This window comes from Podarcis muralis, chromosome 16, assembly GCF_964188315.1.
Source record: "Podarcis muralis chromosome 16, rPodMur119.hap1.1, whole genome shotgun sequence".
Classification (NCBI taxonomy): Eukaryota; Metazoa; Chordata; class Lepidosauria; order Squamata; family Lacertidae; genus Podarcis; species Podarcis muralis.
This window is the reverse complement of record NC_135670.1, coordinates 5904311-5928465: the sequence shown is the minus strand read 5'-3', so window position 1 is coordinate 5928465 and position 24155 is coordinate 5904311. Positions and strand designations below refer to the sequence as shown.

Here is a 24155-nt window from a genome sequence, read left to right as displayed (position 1 = left end):
GGTCCACTATCCCAGATTAACTTTCTACATATCCCATTAATCTTTGGGAAACATGCTTGGGGGACATGCAATGAGCACAATACATATATTTTCGACAGCAATGTGAATAATGTAAGCAAAAACTCAATGTCCTGTCCTCTTACCACGTTCCCTTTTTGTTTTGTGGAAGGTTGACATGAGTGCAACAGCACTCTCCCCTTCTGTGATTTCGAGCAACTGTTATTCAAAAGCATTAAGGTGTGGCTGTGATCCCAGATCTCGAACTGAATTGGACCAGTTTAGATCAATTTGAGATTCAGCCAGAGAAGGTTGAGGAAACCACAAATCACCCGGGGTCGGATCATGTCCAGCTGGAGTGATTTAGGACTGTTAAACGGCAGGAGAGCCAGAGACTAAGAAACAGTCTGTGTCACCACCCTCACATGCTTAATTAGGGAGTCAAACCCTAATTAAAACTGTGTAAGACCCCCCCCCCCCAGTTTGGTTCAGCTTTGGGATCTGGATCTGGTCAGCCCCAGATCACCCTGGTTCAGACTGGGGCCACTGGAGGCTCAATCAGGCTTCAAGTCATAACTGGGTCTGGCACAGTTCTAAAAATACCCAATTAAACTGTATGTGTCCGTTTCACATTATCCCACTTCAGATTCATACTATATTAGAAGTAGCTTGACCTGCTATGTCTTTTTGAGGACATTGGGGTTGTCCGCACAATCTGTGTACCCACGCACGCAAACAGTTGGTCTGCACACATATATGTAACATTTAATTAGTGCAGAAGCAATGTACCTGTGCACACAGTTGCTGAGCCGTACAAATTAACAAGTGTACGCTCTTTCACACAACCGGTGTACGTGTGTAGAAGCAGCTGGCACTTGCGCTCTGTGAAATGTGTGAACATAACCTTTGCTTCAGAGAATCCAATGTTAGTCATATTCAGAGTATACCAACCAATATTAATGACTAAATTTATGCCCTCTGTTTTCAACAGGTTTAATCTAAGCAAAATCTAATAGGGTACAACCTAAGGTGGTTAACAGCAAATCTACTTGCTCTTTTTTCTTTCTTAATGCAGATTAGTGTAGAAATGGCAGGGAAGAGATTTGATTGATTAGTTGGTTGCATCTATATCTCTCCTTTTTCTCTAAGGAGCTCAAGGTGGCCTACAAGGTCCTCACCCTCCTCATTCCATCCCCTCAATAGCCCTATGAGGTAGCCAAGACCACATTTACTGAACTTCATAGTTGGGTGGAAATTTGAACCCTGGTCTCCCAGGTCCTAGTCTGGCATTCTAAATATCACACTACTGCGGTCTCTTAATTTATGGAAAAATAAGTGCAGTACAGTGGTACCTCGGGTTAAGTACTTAATTCGTTCCAGAGGTCTGTACTTAACCTGAAACTGTTCTTAACCTGAAGCACCACTTTAGCTAATGGGGCCTCCTGCTGCCGCCACGCTGCCGGAGCCCGATTTCTATTCTCATCCTGAAGCAAAGTTCTTAACCTGAAGCACTATTTCTGGATTAGCAGAGTCTGTAACCTGAAGCGTATGTAACCTGAAGCGTATGTAACCCAAGGTACCACTGTAATAACCAGTGCTCTTTTTTTCTATAAAAAAGAGGTGCTAGAACTCGCCACGAACACCACCCTCGTTCTCTTAGAATAGCATTGGCACCCACCTGAAAGGTGCTGGAACTGAGTTCCGGTGAGGGAAAAAAACCACGTTGGTAATTTGCCTGATTTGCCTAAACCTGTCGGAAGACACCCTCTCTCGTAAAGAAAACCAGTCCTTGCATATGTCACCCATCAAGAGCCCCCACAAATATGTGAGGCACCGCTACAAAGCAGGAACTTACTCATTAGGTGTAGCACCTTCATTAAGCTGTTTACGTCCCATAAAAATAGCGAGTGATACAAAAGAGAGATATGGATCTCCTATGACGTGTCAGACATCTTGGGATTGATGAGGCCGGTTGTTAAGGGAGATTCTAGCTGTGTCACTCACCATTCCTGGGGTGCCTCACTTCCCATAGGAGCGGCCAGAAAATGGGTATAAAGAGGAGCTCTGGTCTGCAAGCTCATCATTCGAATCCATTGCAGCGTGTCCTTCATTCTTCCACATTTGTCCAACGAGGTAAGTTCAAGGCTTAGATCTTTGATAATCTTCCTTCTCTTTAATGCACGGAACCATCTGCAGCTTTAACCAATATACTATTCATTTTGTAGGATCGTGGTGCAAAGGGTTGATCTGGATTCTTGATACTTTATAGATTTCCTTAAAATCAATAAAGGGAGAGGGTCATCCTTCTAGATTTAAATGAGGAACAGGAGAATCTGTTGAGAGTTCTTCTTCTGTTCTCTAGTCCAGGCAGGGAAATACCTAGTGGTTGGCTAGGTTGCCCCTACCCAGGGCCCAGACTGTGGGTGCACAAAAATTTGCCTCCGTTGGTGCTTCGGCGAACGAATCTGGCTGCTTGCACGGGCCATCGCAGGAGCCCTGTGGAGTCCCTTCCTCCAGCTGGCTGCCAAAGCTGGTGGTTAGCTTGTGCAGTGTGGCTTTCCATTACAGGGCCATACATCCCAGAATGCCTGCTTTTCCCGCACTCCACTCCCCCTGCTTTCCTTGAGAGCAGCCTTTCAGTTGATGTGCTGGCTGAGACATGTCAGGAGAGCCTCTTAATTTACTATAGCTGAGTGGCTTTCCTTTGTTTCTTTCCCGCTTCGGCCAATTTCCAGTACACACACACCATTACAAGTTTGCCAGTGAGATAGGGACCGTAGATTTAAGTGGGGCTTTCTTCTGAGAAAAGTGTGGAACCTCAAATTTAGTGCCTTTCTGCTGGCACCTTGTCAAAGGTAAGAAAGAGGCAGTTGAAATATGGCCAGAAGTTCTGTCTCTGGCTTGCTAGATTTAGGCTGCAATCGTGTGTACCCAGTTTCCTGGGAGTAAGCCCTATTGAACTCTGTGAGGTTTGCCTTTGAGTAGTCATTTATAGGCTTGTTCTGTTAAATGTCCCATTTGAGAGTCATTTATGATGACAACATGGTTTTTCCTTTTCATGAGATGGGGGTGGGCACCAATACAGCTCCATACCTAGGGCACAAAGGAGCCCAGATTTGTTTCTGGATACAGTGGTACCTCGGGTTACATACGCTTCAGGTTACAGACTCTGCTAACCCAGAAATAGTACCTCAGGTTAAGGATGAGAACAGAAATCATGCTCCAGTGGTGCAGTGGCAGTGGGAGGCCCCATTAGCTAAAGTGGTGCTTCAGGTTAAGAACGGTTTCAGGTTAAGAACAGACCTCCGGAATGAATTAAGTACTTAACCCGAGGTACCACTGTATATGTATTTGCTGCTAAGGTTTGGAGGTGAAATGCAGGCATGAAGTGTAGCTACTGTATCCACAAACATGCAGAACATTGTTGTATTTGGGGGTGGGTGATGGCACCTGAGCAGCTGAGATCACAGCAAATGAATTGGTGTGTACTCTCCAACAGCAATGCTTGAATGATAGCTGCAGCTAAGCCAGAGTTTGCATCCTTACCTAAACCTGTTCCAAGAGACATTTTAATCCTTTATGATTATCAAGGGATAAATCTGTCAGACAAAGGTTCACTGAGGAATTGTTCCCAGAAGAGGCCTTATACATCCATTCCCTGTTTGCAGGGCCAGACCTGCTTAGCTGGTGCAGGGGAGCCATGTTGTTCACATTATCTGGCCTCCATATCTACACCAGATATATATGGTTTGGCTTGCTAGCTGGCAGCCAACCAGGTAGCACTGAAGAAACAGAAAAAGGCAGAAAGTACAGGAAACAGAGAGATGAAGCTAGGGATTCTGAAGGTGGTCAATTGGTCACTGGGTTGCACCAATTCAAATCACAGGGCAAGGATCACCCAATGGAAGGATCCTCCGTGATAAGAATCCTTTGTTTCAACAGTGACTTTCATGTAGGGGGAACTGCTAAGTAACCTGAGAAGAGGTGAGGAAAATAATTTGGATCCCGGGGCGAGGCATGGAATCCATGAATGAGGGAGGGGAAGTGGTCTGCTTGAAAAATGGCCCTGGGAAAGAAGGGCACACTAGGAAATAAAGAGCCTTTTATGGTTGGTTGAGGAACAAGAGGGATAGCAGCATAGCTGCAGCTGCGGCGAAACGAGAGTGCAGGTGGCGGGGTCCGCTGCTTGGCTGAATCCCAGTAGGGGGCAGTGTCTCTTCACATGTTGAGTTTCAGCTTATGGCTTTCTCCCCCCCCCCCCCCCCCGCCGCCTGTTTTCACTTGAGTCAGGCTCCTTGTTCAACCTGCGTCCTCTTTGTGACCATTACCCAAATGGCCTACCCTCCAGCATTCTTCAGATGAAAATATGGAGTAAGGTGGTGTGTTTGTGTGTGTATTTATGTATACATGCATGCATTCAACCATGTGATCCAACACACTGCCAATCGCCACCTGTACTCCCTGGTGCTGCAGCCTGGACACATGTGGACCACCATGAGAATGAGGCCCTTTGAGAAATGAGCATTGCAGCCAGCAGTGTGCATTAACTATGCTTTCTCCACTTTCCAGGTCTAACGCACCACACAAAAGCCAAAAGATGAGCCAGCAAAAACAAAGCGGGGGCAGCTGTTGCTGCTGCGGCGGTTCAGGGGGCGGCTGCTGCTGCTGCTCTGGAGGTGGTGGCGGAGGCGGAGGCTGCGGCAGAGGAGGATATGGCGGACAGTCCGGCGGAGTCATCGTTATACCAAGTGGAGGTGGATATGGAGGTGGCCAGCAAAAGATGCCAATGGTTGTTGGCGGAGGATCTGGAGGAGTTTGCTGCGGAGCCAGTAGCGGTGGCGCAGTGTGCTGTGGATCATCTGGCGGCGGTGGCCAGTCTTCTGGGTGTTGCGTTGGAGGTGGAATGGGTGGTGGATATGGAGGTGGATATGGAGGTGGCCAGCAAAAGATCCCCATAGTTGTTGGTGGAGGATCTGGAGGGGTTTGCTGTGGAGCTAGCGGCGGCAGTGGCGGTGCAGTATGTTGCAGCTCGTCCGGCGGCAGTGGCAGCGGTGGCGCCGTTTGTTGTAGCTCATCCGGTGGTGGAAGCTCAGGTGGGGTTAAGGTGATTGGAGGAGGATCCGGTGGAGGATGTGGTGGCAGTGGGAAAACCATTGTTGTACCTGGTGGAAGCAGTGGTGGTGGCAGTGGCGGAGCTGTCTGCTGCAGCAGTGGCAGTGGCGGAGCTGTGTGCTGCAGCAGTGGCAGTGGCGGAGCTGTCTGTTGCAGCAGCGGTGGATCTGGTGGTGGATCCTCACAGACCAAGTGCCCCATTGTCGTCCCACCATGCATTGGGCAAACAAAGCAGGTCTGCCCATTGCCAAGCATCAAGTAAAATGCAGCATTTACCAAGCAACCCAAGAAAAGCTAACTTTGCTACCTCGCATCAGCATCCTGACAACGACATGTTAAACCCAGGACACTTCTGCATGTTGCTTTGCACTTTCATTCTTCAATAGCATTTAATGTTCAGTGTGTGGCTCATTCTTCAATGTAATTTATGAATGTGTGTGTGTGTGTGTTTGTGGTGGATGGGTGTTTCCTCATCCACCCACTGCTGCTGATTTCCTTGTTTCAATTTCCCTTAATGCATGGGAGAGAATAAAGCTTATCTCAAAATCAACACATCTATTATGTCTTTTTCTGCCACCTGAATTCCATTGTCGTAATCCGTTTGGCACATGCCTCTTTTAAGTTCAGCTTCATTAAATATGTGTACCACCTCCTGCTAAGGAAGTCCCAACATTATCCCAACCAAAGTTTTAAAAAAAAAAAACAACCTCCCACAATGCAGTAATAAAATCACTGTCAGGAGCAGCTGGCTGGTGCAGCAGTTAGAAAAAAGCCCCCCCCCCCCCCATAGCACTAGAACTCATGGACCTTCAATAAAGATGAATGTTGCAATATTCAGGGCAGCACAGTTAAAATCTGGAACAGAAGGCAAAGATGGACAAGAACCTGGATGACTTTAAAATTCATGGAAAAATTCATGGAGGAGAAAGCTACTAATAGTTGCTAGCCATGATGACTGTGCTGTACCTCCACAATAAGGGGCAATTGGCATCTGTGTGTCTTGAGAGTGCACCTCCGAGGTGAAGTTAATCCACTGTGTTAGCAGCAGCAAAGCGACCACCCTGGGTTGCAAGTCTGGGCAGTGTGCAGATGACAAGACTGCCCAGATGACAAGACTCCCCTGTCTGCCTCACTGATGTGGTCCACAGGAAAGCAGAGCAGTATGTTTGGCACCAGCTTGGCTGCCAGAAGGAGGCATATTAGGCACCATCCTATCATCTAAGGCAGTGTTCCCCAACCTTGGGCCTCCAGCTGTTTTTGGACTACAACTCCCATCATCCCTCGCTAGCAAGACCAGTGGTCAAGGATGATGGGAATTGTAGTCCAAAAACAGCTGGAGGCCCAAAGTTGGGGAACACTGATCTAAGGGACTCCAATCTGGATTTGTATAGGTTTTACTCCTTAGCCTTTTCTTCTCCTGAAGATATCCCAGAAGGCAGTGGAGGTTTAGGATGAGAGTTTTCCTTCTCCTTGCCACATTGACCAGTTCCACCTCCCCCTCACTTCCCTCTACAGCACATGCAGAAACAGCCATCTTGACCACTGGACCCACTATAGGTCTCCTTCAGTCCATCTGCCGGAGCCTGTCTTTGCATGCAGGATAAGTCCCTAACTCGCAGAGGGTTAGAGCACCAATAGCCACTCTCACCTGGCTTAGCCAGCAGTAATACTTCAGCTTCAGGGACCACAGATGTGCTGGAGTCCTTCTTGAGGGTTCCTTCTTGAGGGATCTGGGGAACTGTGAGAACAGGATGCTGGACTAGATGAGTCATTGGCCTAATCCAGCAGACTACTTTAAGTTCTTCTGTTATGCTCTGCTCATGCTCTAGAGGTGAGTTGACCAGAAGAGTCTGGGCAGGGCGGGTCCAAAGGAAAAACCCGCACATGCTCAACCGGCTGGAAGATCAAAGCCAGCACATTCCAATCAGAGAGGAAGGAATGCATGATAGAGGAGAGGTAAAAGGAAAGGGGAAGAGCAAAGAGCTAGGCTATGGGAAATCTCAGCAACTTAGGAGACAGCATAGGGGGAAGGAAAAGGCAGTACGTCTGGTTTATCGCTCAGTGTATTCATGTGGCACCAGGAAATAATAAAATAATAACTAAATAATTGAATTCAAATCCAGAAATTGTGGAAGCGAGCTGGAGAGTCCTTGTGGTTCATGAGGAGAACCTCTGCAGAGCCCGAAGAGTATGTCAGTGAGGGCAAAGGAAGCCCCAAAGAGACCTGAGGTGCAGCGGGGCTTTGTTTAGGCTGCTTCGCCTCCCCGCCTAACAGCTGGTGTGTGGGGTGGTGCAGCAGCAGCTGCTTTCCTGCACATCCTCCAGCCTCCTGCCAGCCCCAGAGCTTCAATTCTGGTTGTGAATATTTTTGGATACAGTATTTTTGTTATGGATTGAAGAGAGAGCTGCAGAGGTGGTGTTTAAAGGGTTTTTAGAGGGTACTCACCATTTTACCTGATTTCAAACTGGTCCTGTTAGCTAGGGGTGATGGGATTTGTAGTTCCAAAACATCTGGAGGGCCAGAGTTTGCCTATGCCTGGAATAAAATATAATAAAATTTGGATTTAGGGTTTTCCCTCAAGATTGTGGAGGGCATGTGTCCTATGTCCTCTTTGTGAAGCAGTGTCGGCACTTCTTCTGACAGGAAATGCTCTGTTGGGGGGGGCACAGAAGAAAATGGTGAGTTGAGGAGAGTCAATTAGGGGGGAGGGAGAAATGTCCCTATTTTCATCTGAAGAATGTTGGAGGGTATGGAATACAGGACTAGATGGACCCTTGGCTTGACCCAGCAGAAGTCTTTTTGTGTCATTAGGCCATTAGATGATGGGAACTGCCCTGTGTTCTTCAGATGAAAAGTGTTATACCAATTTAATGATTGAATGAATAAATGAAAGAATAATAAACTATGTTAACTGTGATGGAGCGATTTATTTCCAAGAGACACAGAGTAATTTGGTGTGCCACTCTTTTATGTTGGAACTGTTCTCCAAGTTTCATTCTCTCCTTCTCCCTCTAGTGGCCAAAAAGAAGGAACAACCTCCACCAGTCAAGGTGTGTGTGTGTGTGTGTGTGTGTGTGTGTGTGTGTGTGTGTGAGAGAGAGAGAGAGAGAGAGAGAGAGAGAGAGAGAGAGAGAGAGAGATTATTTGGCTGCAGGAGGCATGTTGGGATCAGGAATGGAATGTTCCTGCGGACTTGCCATGTTTGGAATGAATGATTCATCCAGCTTTAGGTCAAACTGTTCTTGGATGTGGATGTTCCACTCAGGTACTCTGCGGTGAGGTGCCAGGAAGCCACAGGCTTAAGTGGGTCATGTTGAACCTCACCTGTTGATGTTGAAGTTGGAACATCCCAGAAGCCAGAAGCAATTGGCCAATGACATTCCAGCAGCTGGGAGAAGACTGAGGAACTTCTTCTTTCCAGGTTTGGAGGAACATGCTAAATGCTCAGGGGAGAGGAGACCCCAGATCAGTAGTCACAACATCCAGCAAAGCTCCTCATGAGCATAAACAGAGAATTGTTACTTGGTAATGAGAATAGATCTGTCTGGGTCCCTTTCAATTCTATAGATTGGAAGTATTGTCTTCCTATCTATCCTTTACTCTGACAGTTCTAGGAACATTGTAATCTGCCTTATACAGAGTCAGGCCACTAGAACATCAAGCTCAGTGTTGCCTACAATGCCTGACAGCAGCTCTCCAGAGTTTCAGACGGGGCATTCCCAGTCCCACCTGGAGATGCTGCAGTTGGAAGTAGGGACTATCTTCATGCAAATTAGGAGCTGTACGCAGGGCCAGATTTAGGTTTGATGAGGCCTTAAGCTACTGAAGGTAATGGGGTCCTTTATATTTCCAGCTGTCCTTTGTCAACAACAAATTGTCACTGTTTTTTGTGTTGAATATATGCCATATGGTACAGTAATTTATGGACCTAATAGGTCCATAATAAAGCCATTTGCACATAACAAAATATGTATTTTATCATAGTAATTGTGATCCTACACAACACAGAACACTGTTGCATATGTAGGGTTTTTTTTATTTGTTTTTTATCTTATATTTTGGAAATGTACATCGTGGTTTTCCCCCCTTTAAATTATTTGGGGCCCCCAAGAGAGTGGGGCCCTAAGCTATAGCTTGTTTAGTTTATATGTAAATCTGGCACTGTCTCGACCGCTGACATACAATTCGTTCCCTGAAAACAGAGCACGATTCCAGTCCTCAGAAACATTTTCATGCAGCTGGAAATGTTCCTCAAAACAACAATCTGTTCAGTTGCATCAGGAAAGTACCGCTAGAGGGCGCCTGTTGCATCATAACATGGATTCTGTTCCAAAAAAAGAAAAAGAAAAAAAAAGGAGCAGCCTATTTAAAGCACATGTCTTTGCCTAAAGAATCAAGCTACAGTCACCACGCGGTCAGGTGCTTTAAATGCACATTGAATGTACTTTAAATGTATGGCATTGACTTGCCTGTCCTGTGTTACCTTTGCACCATAGGCTCATTTCACCCACAAACCCCTCTCTACCTTCCCTTCAGTCAAGCACAAGGTTGTAAGGAAGACCTAGTCTGACCTGGAGATGCTCAAGAGATAGCTCTTTGACTGAGCCATATATATTCCCAAAGAAATACAGTAAAACAAATATTTACTTTTTAAAAAAACAAAAATGCAAATGAATGAGGAAGGAGACATGTGAAACCAACCCACACTTGGAACAGGCTGATTCCCTAGGTCAAAACATCCTCATTCAGTGTCAGGGAGTGAGCAGATGAGCAATGGTGGAGACTGCCTCCCCATCCGGACCCTTCCAGGGTGGATGAAAAGGAAGACAATATAGCTTTACAACAGGGGTTTGAGGGAGATTGCCGTTCAGAGGTAGATGAGGGGGGATTTCTGCTCTGTGACTGCAGTTATGGGATTGTTGTCTTTCACATGATGGTATATGTTTTGACTCCACAGAGTGGGAAGTGACAGAGACAGGGTGTTTGTGTTACTGTGTTTTGTCCTTTGTCCTTTTTCTCTTTGCTGTCTGATGCTAGAGAGAGAGGGAGCCATGTTGCAGTGCTCTGTGTGTGTTTATATGTAAATAAAGTAGATTAGCCAAAATGCTGAGTTGCTGAGGTCTGTTATGCATGATGCACAAACTCTGCGGTCCCCTAAGTGTGCCGGTGTCAGTTGGCATCGGTCGCTGTGATGTTCGGGCTGAAGAAAGCTTTTGAAGCTCCCGAACAATTGACCAGAAGGCAGAGAACATGTCAGTCGGGTATGTGTCTCTGCCAGGGTCCTACTCGAGTGTAGGCTGAGCTCCTGACAGCCAGAACAACACCTGGCTAACACATTGCCATTAGAAAGCATTCCATCTCCCGGAACCTGGCAAGCCTTAAAAGTAGGAGAGCAAAGAGCTCAAAGACAGAGGGCATTTAGCAGCACCCATAGAAGTGACGAGGAAGTGGGAGAGACGGGGGCTGGAGATTCACTCGGGACAGCGCCATTATCCAAGAGGCTTGGTTCTATAGCCTCTCTGTGTAAAGTTTGAAATAAAAAAGGATGGTAAGAAATTTTTTATTGTCTTAATAGTTTCCTGGGCAACCAGCCGGGAGCTGCTGACAGCATCCTGACATTCAGTAGCAGCAAAATTATCTGCTTAACACCATTGCCTAAAGGCCTGTGTCACGCAGTCATACCCTTTGATCTCTGAATTTATGGAATCCTCTTTGAAAGCTGTCCAAGTGGGTGACTGTCACTACTATACTCTGTATGCAGAAGAGCTTTCTTTTGTCTGTCCTGAATATTCCAGATTCATTCAGATTTGATGGATAGCCCCAATGGGTTCTGTGATTATGAGAGTGGATCCACGTTCTCCACACCATCAGTTTGTCCCGAATCTACCAAAATTCAGCCTCAATAGATGTTATTGAGTTCCAGAACTATGAGAGAGAGAGAGAGAGAGAGAGAGGGAAGCCTATTCACTGTCTCCACACAGCTCATAATTTCATTCACCTCTATCATACACCTTTTCTCTGAGACAAGGGTTCCCAAACATTTTGGAGCCACCATTCCTTTGGTTCCACAAACTAATCCCTCATGCCCCTTTCCCTACTCTGAAAAGTATTATTCAAAACAGCAGGTTGTGTGACCAGAAGGAAGGAAAAAACAAAATAAAATTCAAAACAGTAGCAATTAATTGCACATTGAAAACTAATTAGTTTAATTAATTCAGAAGAAAATGATTAACTTGATACAGTGATGCCAGCCTTTCAGTCATTAACGCCTCCAGTTTTTTGAATATATACAATCTGATATATTTGAACAGGTAATGACGGAAGATACATGGGAAAACAAATGTCAAAAGATTTTGAATGAATGAACAAGATATAGGAATAGGATCGCACGGGGGGAAGCCAACCCAAGCATCCAAATTAGAAGGAATAATCTGTGCATATGGTTAAAGATTGGAAGAGAGAACAATTTTTTGGGGGGAGGAGTTAAAAGAGAGGGAGGAAGGGGAAAAAATTAGGATAAATGAGTAGGGACAAAAGTATATACTGTTATGCATAACGAATTGGAGGAGGATTTTGATGCATGTTATTGTTAGATTTTTGACTGAATGATTTTCCTGTAAGTTATTTGACGTCCCTGGATGAAAGTGTGATTATAAAGAATGGAAAATAAATAAATAAAATAAATAAAACCTCCAGTTTCCCTCCCCCTCTGCTTCCCCCTTGCCTCTTAGTGTAATCCCACTGCCCCCCCCCAAAAAAAGCAGTGCCACCCACTTTGAGAACTACTGCTCTAAGACTTTAGTAAGTAGGCATAAGACTGTAGCCTTAATGACTAGTTTTTGCATATCATAAAAATTAAAACTGATGCTGTAACTAATCACCTTGACTGATAGCATTGATAGTTAAGGTGAGATATCGAATGATTGGTGAGACATCAACCATCGCTTGAAGGCCTTGAGTCAGAACTATATATAATTTTGTCTGCTCTGGATCTCCTGACACCCAGCCGCCAGGATTTCCAGTATTGAGTGAGAGGGAGGGGTTCACAGTTTCTTCATGCCTCCCTTCCTACCCCACCCTGGCTCCAAGCCTCAGCTCAGTGGCATGCTTTTTCCATGGCCCACGCACTTTCGGGTGTGCCAAAAAGGAGTACCTGGCAACCTCCAAACCCAACCCGCGTTGATACAGCCTTTAGCGCATCTGCCAGGAATCTCATGTGACGAAGTGACACACACATGCCAGCTCTTTTCCAAGTCCTGGAACCTCATGTGACACACCCAGACCATCTCCCCTCCAACTCCTGAGCCTGGATTTCAATGAAGCCTCTCTTCACCTCTTTGATGCCTTTGTTAAGCACCTTATTCCTTCCATCAACAGCTGTGTCTACAGCTGCAGCAGCTGGTTAGGGCTGGTGCAGCCAGTTAAATCCCCTTGGCTGATTTTTTCCTATTACCCCAAATTAGAAGAAGAGTTTGGATTTGATATCACTTTATCACTACCCGAAGGAGTCTTAGAGCGGCTAACATTCTTCTTTCCCTTCCTCCCCCACAACAAACACTCTGTGAGGTGAGTGGGGCTGAGAGACTTCAGAGAAGTGTGACTAGCCCAAGGTCACCCAGCAGCTGCATGTGGAAGAGCAGAGACGCGAACCCGGTTCCCCAGATTACGAGTCAACCGCTCTTAACCATTACACCACACTGGCTCTCAACCCTCACAACCACAGTTGTAAAAAGAAACTCCAATGTGCCCAGAAAATGCATGTGAAATGTACGTATGTAACATAACTGCAGCAAACAGTTAATATTTTATACATGACATGTCAAGGTCAGTAAAAGGTAACAGTATCTCAGTACCAATCAGAGAAGATGGTTTTTGTTTAAGGAAGAAGACATTCATCAAGGTTTCTTTTACATCCTTCCTTCAATCTTGCCCTTTGATCACCAAACACCTAATGTCTTTATGGACTGGAAACCTGACTTTCTCTTCAAAAGAAATAAGAGTTCGAGGTTCTCAATAGGCCTGCCCTTTAGGCTACAGATATACAAAGAAAACAGTGCACCATGTCTTATTTTTGTATATGATTTTAATTATTACTGTTGCCCAAACAGAGGCCAAAACAGAAAACAGTTAACTTTCCTCCCCAAATTATGTTTCTGGGTGGAGAAAAGAGACTGGAATTTCAGTGCTGGACAGAGAAAATATTCAAAACAATTTTATGTAGAGAGAAAAGCATTCAATAAGCCAGTGTTTCCCAACCTTGGGCCTTCAGCTGTGTTTGAACTACAATTCCCATCATCCCTGACCACTGGTCTTGCTAGCTAGGGATGATGGGAGTTGTAGTCCAAAAACAGCTGGAGGCCCAAGGTTGGGAAACACTGCAATAAGCTATCCCTCATCCTTCATCTACTTCTTTTAGCCAATGATGACTCAGAACAGAAGATGGTGACCCTTCAGCCAACAAACGCATCTTCCTCAGGAGTCTCATGTTCTCTACTTCTGCTGCTGCGGCCACTGGGGAGTTTGCTTTGTCTGCTGCTGGCAAGTGGGTGGGATGACCACAGGAGGGATGCATTGAGGTGGCATGACCACAGGAGGTTGTTTGGGGCACTGAGCTGGGATGACCACGGGAGGAATGCAGGGAGCTGGGATGACCACGGGAGGTTGTTGTTGGCAGCCTCTGTCCTCATGGCAGGAACTTCCACCCCTGTGGCAGGAGTCCTGTGGTTTGTTGTGGCAGGAGTCCTGTGGTTTGTTGTGGCATCCTCTATCGTTGCGGGAGCACATCTTGATATCGGTCAAATCTGTGGGAAATGAAGAAACAGCCTTTCAGAGAAGGTTCAGCAGAAGCATACCTTTCTTAGTCTTCCACACAAAGCAGCTCACAATATGGTGGTTTTCCCTCCCTGTAGTAGGCACCTATAATGTTCTCTCTGTGTTAGAAAATGAAATCCATTCCTAAATGGAGCACATCTTGATATCGGTCAGGTCTGGAGTCCTGTGGAGCAAAGGTCCAATGCAAATGTCTATTTCTTAAGTCTTCACATTTTAAGTAGATTAGGGTGGCTTCTCAAACCTTCTAGACATTTTGGGCGATAATCAGCTAAGGAGATGATTGTAATTAAGAAGCATATAAGTTGTCAAAATAAGTAAAGCTAAAGAAACAAAAACCAGGGCCTTATGATACCCAACAGAATTCCAAGAAAAAGCATGCAGACCTTGGGGGGAAAGAAAGAACATTGTTCAAGTGAATTAGAAAAAATGTCTCACAAGAAGGTTCCACAAAAACACAGTTTGAAAAATATCCTCTAGCTGTTATAGACTCTCATCTTCCTGGATCACTGGCTATGCTATCTGGGGCCAGTGGAATCTGTAGTCTGAAACATCTAGAAGATACCACCTTGGCTACCCTTGGCTTAGGTTCACAATGTTCCTCTTTAAAGGGACTCAGAGTTGCACAGCTCCAAGGATAGACAAAGTGGTGCTTTCCAGAACGTTGGACTACAACTCCCACCAGCCCCAGCTGGCTCATCTAATGAACAGGAATGATGGGAGTTGTTGTCCATTGTCATCTGGGGGACACCAAGATGGCTTCCCTTGACATAAATCACCCCATCCATCAATTTCAGAAGATCAGTTCCAACCCCTGCCCTCCAATTCTATCCACAGAACAGGTAGAATCCCCAAACTTACTGAAAATGTAAACTGGAGTCCTTAGGATAGGAATGATCACCGGAGTCTTGTCTTGATCCTTGTGGTGAGATACTTTTTATACGGTCCCTCACCTGCCTTCCGGAAATGAAATTCCTCTCTTGGGCAAGAGTGAGCAAAGCTGGACTTTCATGCGATGATTTGTATGTGTTACTGGATTGGCCCCACCCCAGGGAAAAGGTATCACCGGAACATAATGAGATTACTTTTGCAATGCAGCATGCAACTCATGACAAATCAGGGTCTGATTCTGCACTGCGTAATGTAATTGCCCTTAGAATTCCTGTGTACAGTATCAATAATCACACACATTGATCAATCTGGGGGGGGGGGATAATGAAAGGTGTGGTCCAACAGAACAATCCTTTTTCGGGTCTTCTTACTGGATTCTTAAAAGTCATCTTTTGGAGAAGAATGGAGAATAGTCCCAAAGTAGAATTTTCAAATGTCACCCACTTCTGCCAAAAGCTTGTTCCCTCTCTCCCTCCCTCTCTCTTTCCCAATAGTCAATTGTAGGGAAACAAAGGAATGATCACAATACATTGAAAGCTCATCCAACATATGTTTAAAGCTAGGGTTGCCATATTTCAAGAAGTGAAAATCCAGACACAAACAAATTGTTGACCCTTTTTAGGGGCGGGGAGCCAAATCCTGCTAATGGCAACCCTATTAAAGCACATGCCTTCCCTCACGGAATCATAGGAATTGAATTCCCCCCCTCACTGAGCTACAATTCCCAACATCCTTAGCAAATGTGAATGTAGCTTTAGTGGGACACAACCCTGTAAATTAAAGAACTTGTTCTTGAACATACAATTGTAGAGTTTGAATGGACCTGGGGGTCATCTAGTCCAACCCCCTACAATGCAGGAATCTCACAGCCATCCCTGGATGGACTTGAACCACAAACCTTTTCATTAATAGCCAGACACACTGACCCATCAGTCTGAGAGCCTTTCTGTATAAAGCTCCAGGTTACCTGTGAAGAGGGATTGATTGTTAAACCACTCTGTTAATAAGTAGCTCTGTGAGGGGAATAGGAGCCTCCTAACAACTCTCAGCACCTTGAACAAACCACAGTTCCCAGAATTCTTTGGGGGAAAGCCATGACTGTTTAAAATGGCAATATATTGCTCTAAATGTACAAGGGGCTGCCCCTCCCCGGCTCATATTGCTCATTAATTACTCTCAATTATTTATTACATTTCTGCACATCATCCCAATGGCATCATAGTGTGTTGCTACACAACATACTGTGTAAGTTAAAATACAACATTTCAGCATATACAGCGGGGTAGTCAACCTTTTTTATACCTACCGCCCACTAATGCATCTTTCTTGATGGTAAAATTTCCTTACCGCCCCCCAGAGCTCGATGGAAGGAGGATTCAGCTTGTGCCGTAGAACCCCCTACTGCCCACCTAGAATCCTGAAACGTCCACTGGTGGGTGGTAGGGACTAGGTTGACAACCCCTGATATAAACAATAAAGCAGAGATAAAAATGGTAAGTTAAATCCCTTTGTTGATTCTTACACACAGTCTCTCCGCACTGCTGTACCTTCAGAGCTGCCTAATTCTGACCGCAGGAGGGTCCATATTCCATGGTTTTACAACTTCCTGGACCATCAAAGACTCTAGCACCCACACTCTAGATTTAGGCCTGTGGGCCTGCTAGGGGTTGTAGCCAAATGGTTTAGTCACACATAGTTCTAAAATGGAAGGTGTGTGGAAACGTTGGATAGAATCACCTTCCCCATGATGTGTCTTAAAGGCATCCAGAAAGACATTGTTCAAAAGGGTTGTCCTACTGGACGCTGCCTTTCTTTCTCCCAAAAGTTGCCCAATGTTTGTTGATCTGCAGGTTTCCAACAAAGGCAATTAATTACGTTACACAGCACAGAATCAGCCCCAGAACATGGTCAGGTGCCTGCAGTATTACAAAAGTGATCCCATTATTTCCTGGTGACACTTTTCCGTGGGGTGGGGCCCATCCATCGAAGAGTTGCTCATGGCTTGAAGGATGATATTGCTCACTCTTGCTCAAGAGAGGGATTTCATTCCCAGAAGTAAGGCAAGGGGACCGTATAAAAGGTCTCACCCTCCAAGGATCCAGACATACACTTCTGATCTTCTCTACTGCAGCTTTTCCAGTTGGCATTTGAGGTAAGTCTGGAGATAACACCTGCTCTATTGATTGTATTTGTGGGAGGTTTGAACGTTGATTATTCAAGATGCATGGGGATAACCTAGTTTCCAGATTAGGTGTCTTCGGGTTGCATCTAAATGCATTCGACTTAGAATAGACACAATGAAATGAATGAACCTTTGTTAGCCATATCTATTGACTTCACTGGCTCTACATTGAGAAGGATTGGCATTGGGTACAAATATTTGAAAACCAACAAACTGTAGGCATTGGTAAACTAAGGAATCAAAAGAATCTTTGACTAAGTAAGAGTTGAGTTATCACAAAGAGAATGCATCTAGCCAACAGTTTGAGTGGCACACACTTGGACATATGAAGAGTCACAGCTCAATGGTAGAACATCTTTTTTGGCCTGCAGAAGGTCCCACACTCCACTCCCAGCATCTCTTTTTTTAATAATATTTTTTATTAATTTTAATACAAATCCAATAAAAGCCACATTGTCACAATACCAAATTACAATCCAATTAAAAACAGAGACAATTATTCAAAAACCGAATTAAACAATTTGAGCATCTCAAGGTAAACTCCCAGCAACTCAAGGTACAGCTGAAATGGCCTCCTGTCTGAAACGAGCCCTGAAAGAACGAGGGTTCAAGGTACAGTGGAACCTCTGGTTAAAAACTTAATTCGTTCCAGAAGTCTGTTCTTAACCTGCAACCGTTCTTAACCTGGGGTACCACTTTAGCTAATGGGGCCTCCCGCTGTTGCCGCGCCACTGGAGCATGATTTCTGTTCTCATCCTGAAGCAAATTTCTTAACCTGAGGTACTATTTCTGGGTTAGCGGAGTCTGTAACCTGAAGCATATGTAACCTGAGGTACCACTGTATATGTTATTCCTTAAAGATATCAGGGAGCATTGTCGACTAAGACAGAAGCTTCTTTAGTCTGGATTACTTGCTTTGCAGGATGAGTAGAATGTTACAAACCTGTGGTATGTTGGGTGAGCCCCACAGCAGTTAAAATGTTGATTTCTTTACTTAACATTTGTATCCCACCACTTTTCCTCCAAGGAGCTCAATATGGTGTACATATTTCTGCTCCCCGTCTTATCTTCACAACCACTTTGTAGGCTGAGAGTGTCGGACTGGCTGGAGGTCACTCAGTGGGCTCCATAGACAAGCAGGGATTCAAATCTGAGTCTCCCATGTTCTAGTCCAACACTCTAACAACTATACCACACCAGCTTCATTTAGGAATGGATTTCATTTTCTAACACAGACAGAACATTATAGATGCCTCCTACAGGGAGGGAAGACCACCATATCGTGAGCTGCTTTGTTTGGAAGACTAAGAAAGGTATGCTTCTGCTGAACCTTCTCTGAAAGGCTGTTTCTTCATTTCCCACAGGACTCCAGATTTGACCGATATCAAGATGTGCTCCCGCAACGATAGAGGATGCCACAACAAACCACAGGACTCCTGCCACAACAAACCACAGGACTCCTGCCACAGGGGTGGAAGTTCCTGCCATGAGGACAGAGGCTGCCAACAACAACCTCCCGTGGTCATCCCAGCTCCCTGCATTCCTCCCGTGGTCATCCCAGCTCAGTGCCCCAAACAACCTCCCGTGGTCGTCCCACCTCCATGCATCCCTCCTGTGGTCATCCCACCCGCTTGCCAGCAGCAGACAAAGCAAACCCCCCAGTGGCCACAGCAGCAGAAGTAGAGAACATGAGACTCCTGAGGAAGATGTGTTTGTTGGCTGAAGGGTCACCATCTTCTGTTCTGAGTCATCATTGGCTAAAAGAAGTAGATGAAGGATGAGGGATAGCTTATTGAATGCTTTTCTCTCTACATAAAATTGTTTCAAATATTTTCTCTGTCTATCACTGAAATTCCAGTGTCTTTTCTCCACCCAGAAACATAAATTGGGGAGGAAAGTTAACTGTTTTCTGTTTTGGCCTCTGTTTGGGCAACAGTAATAATTAAAATCATATGCAAAAATAAGACACTGTGCACTGTTTCTTTTGTATATTTGTGGCTTAAGGAGCTGGCCTATTGAGAACCTTGAACTCTTTTTTGTTTTAAAGAGAAAGTAATGTTTCCAGTACATAAGGACTTTAAACAATGTGTTTAGTGGGTGAAGGACAATATTGGCTTCTTAGCTGTGATTGGCTAAGACTCTTGGACTCAAGCTTTATTCTGAATACACAATTGTAAATCCAAAGGCTTCCTGTAAACTGTCAATCATCTGAGCAGCTGTCTCACAATTGTTGGTTTGAAGTAGCTGAGAGTCTGAAAGTCTATCCATAATAGCAGCTGAGTCATCCTGCTGCTCCTATTTGCATATTAATGCTTCATCATCACTAGGCTGTTCCCGTCTGGCGCAAGAAATAACTCCATTGGCTAAAGTTACTGTCTGTGAGTCTACGCAGTCTGGGGCTATGAGCAGCGATGGAATTTTGAATATCCATTGTAAAAATAATTTTAAAATGCCAAAAAGACTCAAAGTTCTAGCAGGAAAAATACCTCAGAAATCGCCAACAGAAGGGAAAAAAAATTGCCTGGCTGCATGGGAAGGAGGAGGGATAATTCTTCCTATAACTCAGAATAAGAGAACAAAAGGGCTTTGTTTGGGAGAGACTAAAATTCAGGCTTTAAAAAATCATTTTAAAAGTCCTCGGGACACGAAGAGAATTTTCCTGTATGAAACAGCCGCCGCTAGGTTATTGGTTGCTAAAAATTGCAAATCAGAAGAAGTACCATCAGTGGCAGATTGTCAACATATTTTTTTTTGAAATGATTGAATTAGCAAAAATGACGGCAACAATTAGAATGCAATCTAACCAAAACCTCAAAAAGGAATGGAAGTGTGTAGATGAATACATGATTAAAAGATGGCTGAAAGAAGTGGGGTGCCACAGTTATGCCAATGGCCTTTAGCCAATCAGCAGCGTGGCAAGGTTGGGGATATTTATTTGGCAGCGCGAAGTAGAGACCTTCTTTTGCTTTGCATTGCTGAACATTTAAACTAAATTCTGTCTCCACTGTGTCTTTATTTCCGTGGGGGATGGGTTTTGGGGCTCGAAGCACAACAAGACTAAGGCCTTAGAAGCAAATTATAGATGGTATTGTAGAGATTAAGACTTAAACTATATTTTAACTGCTGGCATAACTGTATTGTTTATTGTTATATTGATTGTTAATTCAAACTTAATTTTATTGTGTTTCTGATTTGTTTAGTACGGTATGTGAGTCTGGTCTGGGACAGTAATAAATTCAGTTCAGTTCAATTGAATGCATTGCTTGCTGTTTTAGAATGTTGTTGTTTAGTCGTGTCCGACTCTTCGTGACCCCATGGACCAGAGCACGCCAGGCACTTCTGTCTTCCACTGCCTCCCACAGTTTGGTCAAACTCATGCTGGTAGCTTCGAGAACACTGTCCAACCATCTCGTCCTCTGTCATCCCCTTCTCCTTGTGCCCTCCATCTTTCCCAACAACAGGGTCTTTTCCAAGGAGTCTTCTCTTCTCATGAAGTGGCCAAAGTATTGGAGCCTCAGCTTCACGATCTTCCAGTGAGCACTCAGGGCTGTTTTAGAATAAAATCATTAATTTTCTCACTCATTTTCACTATTTTGTATTGCTTCTGAAACTCGTTTTAAAAGAGCCACCTTGCCTTTGGCAGGACAACTTCTTAGCTGTCTTTAACCAAAAAGAAAGAAAGAAAATCTTATTGTGCATCTTCTTCCTCAAACACAAATCATCTTCTCTGACTGGCAATGAAATACTGTTGCCTTGTAAAGCAATGTGTGAAATAATAACTGCTTGCTGCAGTTCTATTATATGCAGTACTTACATTTCAGTTGTGCTATCTGGACACACTGGTTTCCTTTATACACTTGTGGTTATTTTGTTTATTTATTGAATTTATATACAGTGGTACCTCAGGTTACATACGCTTCAGGTTACATGCGCTTCAGGTTAAAGACTCCGCTAACCCAGAAATAGTGCTTCGGGTTAAGAACTTTGCTTCAGGATGAGAACAGAAATCGTGCTCCGGCAGCGCGGCAGCAGCAGGAGGCCCCATTAGCTAAAGTGGTGCTTCAGGTTAAGAACAGTTTCAGGTTAAGAACGGACCTCCGGAACGAATTAAGTACTTAACCTGAGGCTCCACTGTACCACCCTACACCCGGGGGTCTCAGCACGGTTCACAGAATAAAAATCAAGATATAAAACTGCAAAATACATAATAAAAATAAAAGCAACCCAATAGCCCCCCCCCCAAAAAGACACGTTTTAAAAGGGCATAGGATGTTGGGTTAAGCCCAGCAGCTCCAGTACCTCAACATTTTCTCTGCGTGAAAATAAACTGAGGTCTCCTCATCCCATAATATCTCATAAGGATGATGTCATCCCTCTACCTGTATTTCCTGCTATACCTGTGAAGGGAATGAATTATGATTCTCTTCGTTGTATTCCAATATCCTCCTTGCTGCTGCAAGGGATTTGGGGAGACATAAACAAAACAAAACAGAATTTGCATTGGCAGGAAATATGATTTTATCGTTAGTGATTGCATGGGGCTGCTGCTGCTGCTGTGTGTATGTGGATTCCAATGCTAATGGATTTCATTGTCCACCTATTGCAGGGTGGAGAAGATGAGGCTCAGCGATAAAGAGATGGCTTCACAATGGCTTGATTAAACATCACTTAGGCAGTGTTTAAAGGAGGGTGGGTGAAGTTTCAGATGTTTAGATGTTCACAGGCGCTCTGCATGTTTTAGATGATTTCCTGCCCTAGATTCTCCAGGTCTCAGTAATTTATAAATTATTGTGAAAAGAATTAAGAATAGATGTATTGAAAATTTGAGTTTGTAGCAATAATTATAGTAACAAAATGCGTAATTAGAAAGACTTTAGAAAACCATCAGTCGAGGCTGAAGGAAGTCTTAGGCTGTGATAGCCAAAAATTTTGAAATGATGTTTAAAAGGATGTTTTGCTGGAAAATATGTGTAAAAACTAATAAATAAATAATTATTATTATTATTATTATTATTATTATTATTATTATTATTATTATTATTATTTAAAAGGGCTGCCGGTCAGTCTGTACAGTCCTGAACTAGATGGATCAATTGGTCTGAGTGTGGGGAGATACAGTATCTGTATAGTATAGTATCTTTAAAGTACTTGACTTTCCCTAAAGAAGAATGGAGACTGTATTTTGTTAAGGGTCTCCGGAATTGTAGCTCTGTGAGGCGGAAACTAGGTAGAAGGCAGTTTCCTATTTTCCTAAGTTACTTTCCCCATGCAAACTACTAGCACACAGTTCATGCGCTGACTTGTGAACTGGCATGGAATGCAAGGCGTTTTCCCAGGGCAAAATTAACCCACAAGCGTATCACACTCTGAATGCCCTCAGTTGGGATTCAGGTTCTCTGTGAGATGATCCCCAGTGAAGAAGCTTCTGTTAATGCAAAAGGAATTACACTGCATTCTTAGAATTCCACTGCATTTACCACATAACACCAGCAAGAAGACATTTCAGGAGATCTTAATGGTGCTATGCTCTTTTTGTAGTTTTAAGAACAGCAGCTGCATTGGCTCCCAGCTTGTTTCCAGGTCCAACTCAAAGAGCTCAAATTCTTGTTTAAAGCCACAAATGACTTAGGCCCCAGAAAGACCACCCCCTTCCATAGAAACAGTCTCAGGTGTTCAGATCAGCAGAGGAGGGCCTGTTGTGGTAGCTCTACCACCCTCAGAAGTTGGGGATGTGTGACCCAGGGAAGGGCATTCTCTGTGGCAGCCTTTAAGTTGTGGAATTCCTTTCCCACAGAGGTGCCCCAGTGCCTTCATTGTATGTTGTTGTTGTTTAGTCGTTTAGTCGTGTCCGACTCTTCGTGACCCCATGGACCAGAGCACGCCAGGCACTTCTGTCCTCCATTGCCTCCCGCAGTTTGATCAAACTCATGCTGGTAGCTTCAAGAACACCATCCAACCATCTCATCCTCTGTTGTCCCCTTCTCCTTGTGCCCTCCATCTTTCCCAACATCAGGGTCTTTTCCAGGGATTCTTCTCTTCTCATGAGGTGGCCAAAGTATTGGAGCCTCAGCTTCACAATCTCTCCTTCCAGTGAGCACTCAGGGCTGATTTCCTTAAGAATGAATACGTTTGATCTTCTTGCAGTCCATGGGACTCTCAAGAGTCTCCTCCAGCACCATAATTCAAAAGCATCAATTCTTCGGCGATCAGCCTTCTTTATGGTCCAGCTCTCACTTCCATCTTCATTGTATAGTTTTCATCATATGCTGAAGAAACACTTCTTGACTATGGCCATTCTCACTTGCTATGTAGTGTGAAAAAGCATCCCAATCTGCAAGTGGTGAGAGAATCCCATAGGTCTAGCTGCTTAGCTAGGTTCAGTTTCCTTGGAATGAAATTCAGTGGCGACTGGGGTGTTTACACATGTTCATAACTGGAGCATAGGATGGAGGGGCTCACAACATTAACACCCCACAAAAGCTTGCTTCATATTACAGTGGTAGCTCGGGTTACATACGCTTCAGGTTAAAGATGCTTCAGGTTACAGACTCCGCTAACCCAGAAATAGTACCTTGGGTTAAGAAGTTTGCTTCAGGATGAGAACAGAAATTGTGCTCCAGCGGCGCGGCCGCAGCAGGCGGCCCCTTCAGCTAAAGTGGTGCTTCAGGTTAAGCACAGTTTCAGGCTAAGAACACACCTCCGGAACGAATTAAGTACTTAACCTGAGGTACCACTGTAGTTGTAGCTTTGGATTAAGCATGTCTCTGTGCCTTCAGCTTCCAACCTGCTTTCAGTTCAGCTAAACACACTCTCTCTGACCATTGTTCTCCTATGGACGCTTCTTTTAGACTAATGTTATTTTCACTTTTTGACAGTCTTAAATTACTATTATTATTATTTTGGGGGGGTTATTGATGATTTTATCACTTTATCTTTTCCGTAAAATGCCTTGTTTGTTTTTTACCATCAAGTGTTGTATAAAGATTATGAAATTAATTAATCAATTAATAAGGATCTGGCCAATGCCACACCATGCACTTAAACCATTACGGTTAAGAGCGGTGGACTCGTAATCTGGTGAACCGGGTTCTCTTCCCCGCTCCTCCACATGCAGCTGCTGTGTGACCTTGGGCTAGTCACACT

At 44.4% G+C, this 24155-nt stretch overlaps 1 protein-coding gene across 1 annotated transcript; it reads left to right on the top strand.

The window, feature by feature from the left end:
* The first annotated feature begins 1843 nt into the window (after positions 1-1843).
* LOC144325817 (uncharacterized) lies at positions 1844-5648 on the top strand. Its single transcript, XM_077920451.1, has 2 exons — positions 1844-2130; positions 4567-5648. Exon 2 carries the CDS (start codon positions 4595-4597, stop codon positions 5369-5371), a length of 777 nt encoding a protein of 258 aa, XP_077776577.1. The 5' UTR covers positions 1844-2130; positions 4567-4594; the 3' UTR covers positions 5372-5648.
* The last annotated feature ends 18507 nt before the right edge of the window (positions 5649-24155 follow it).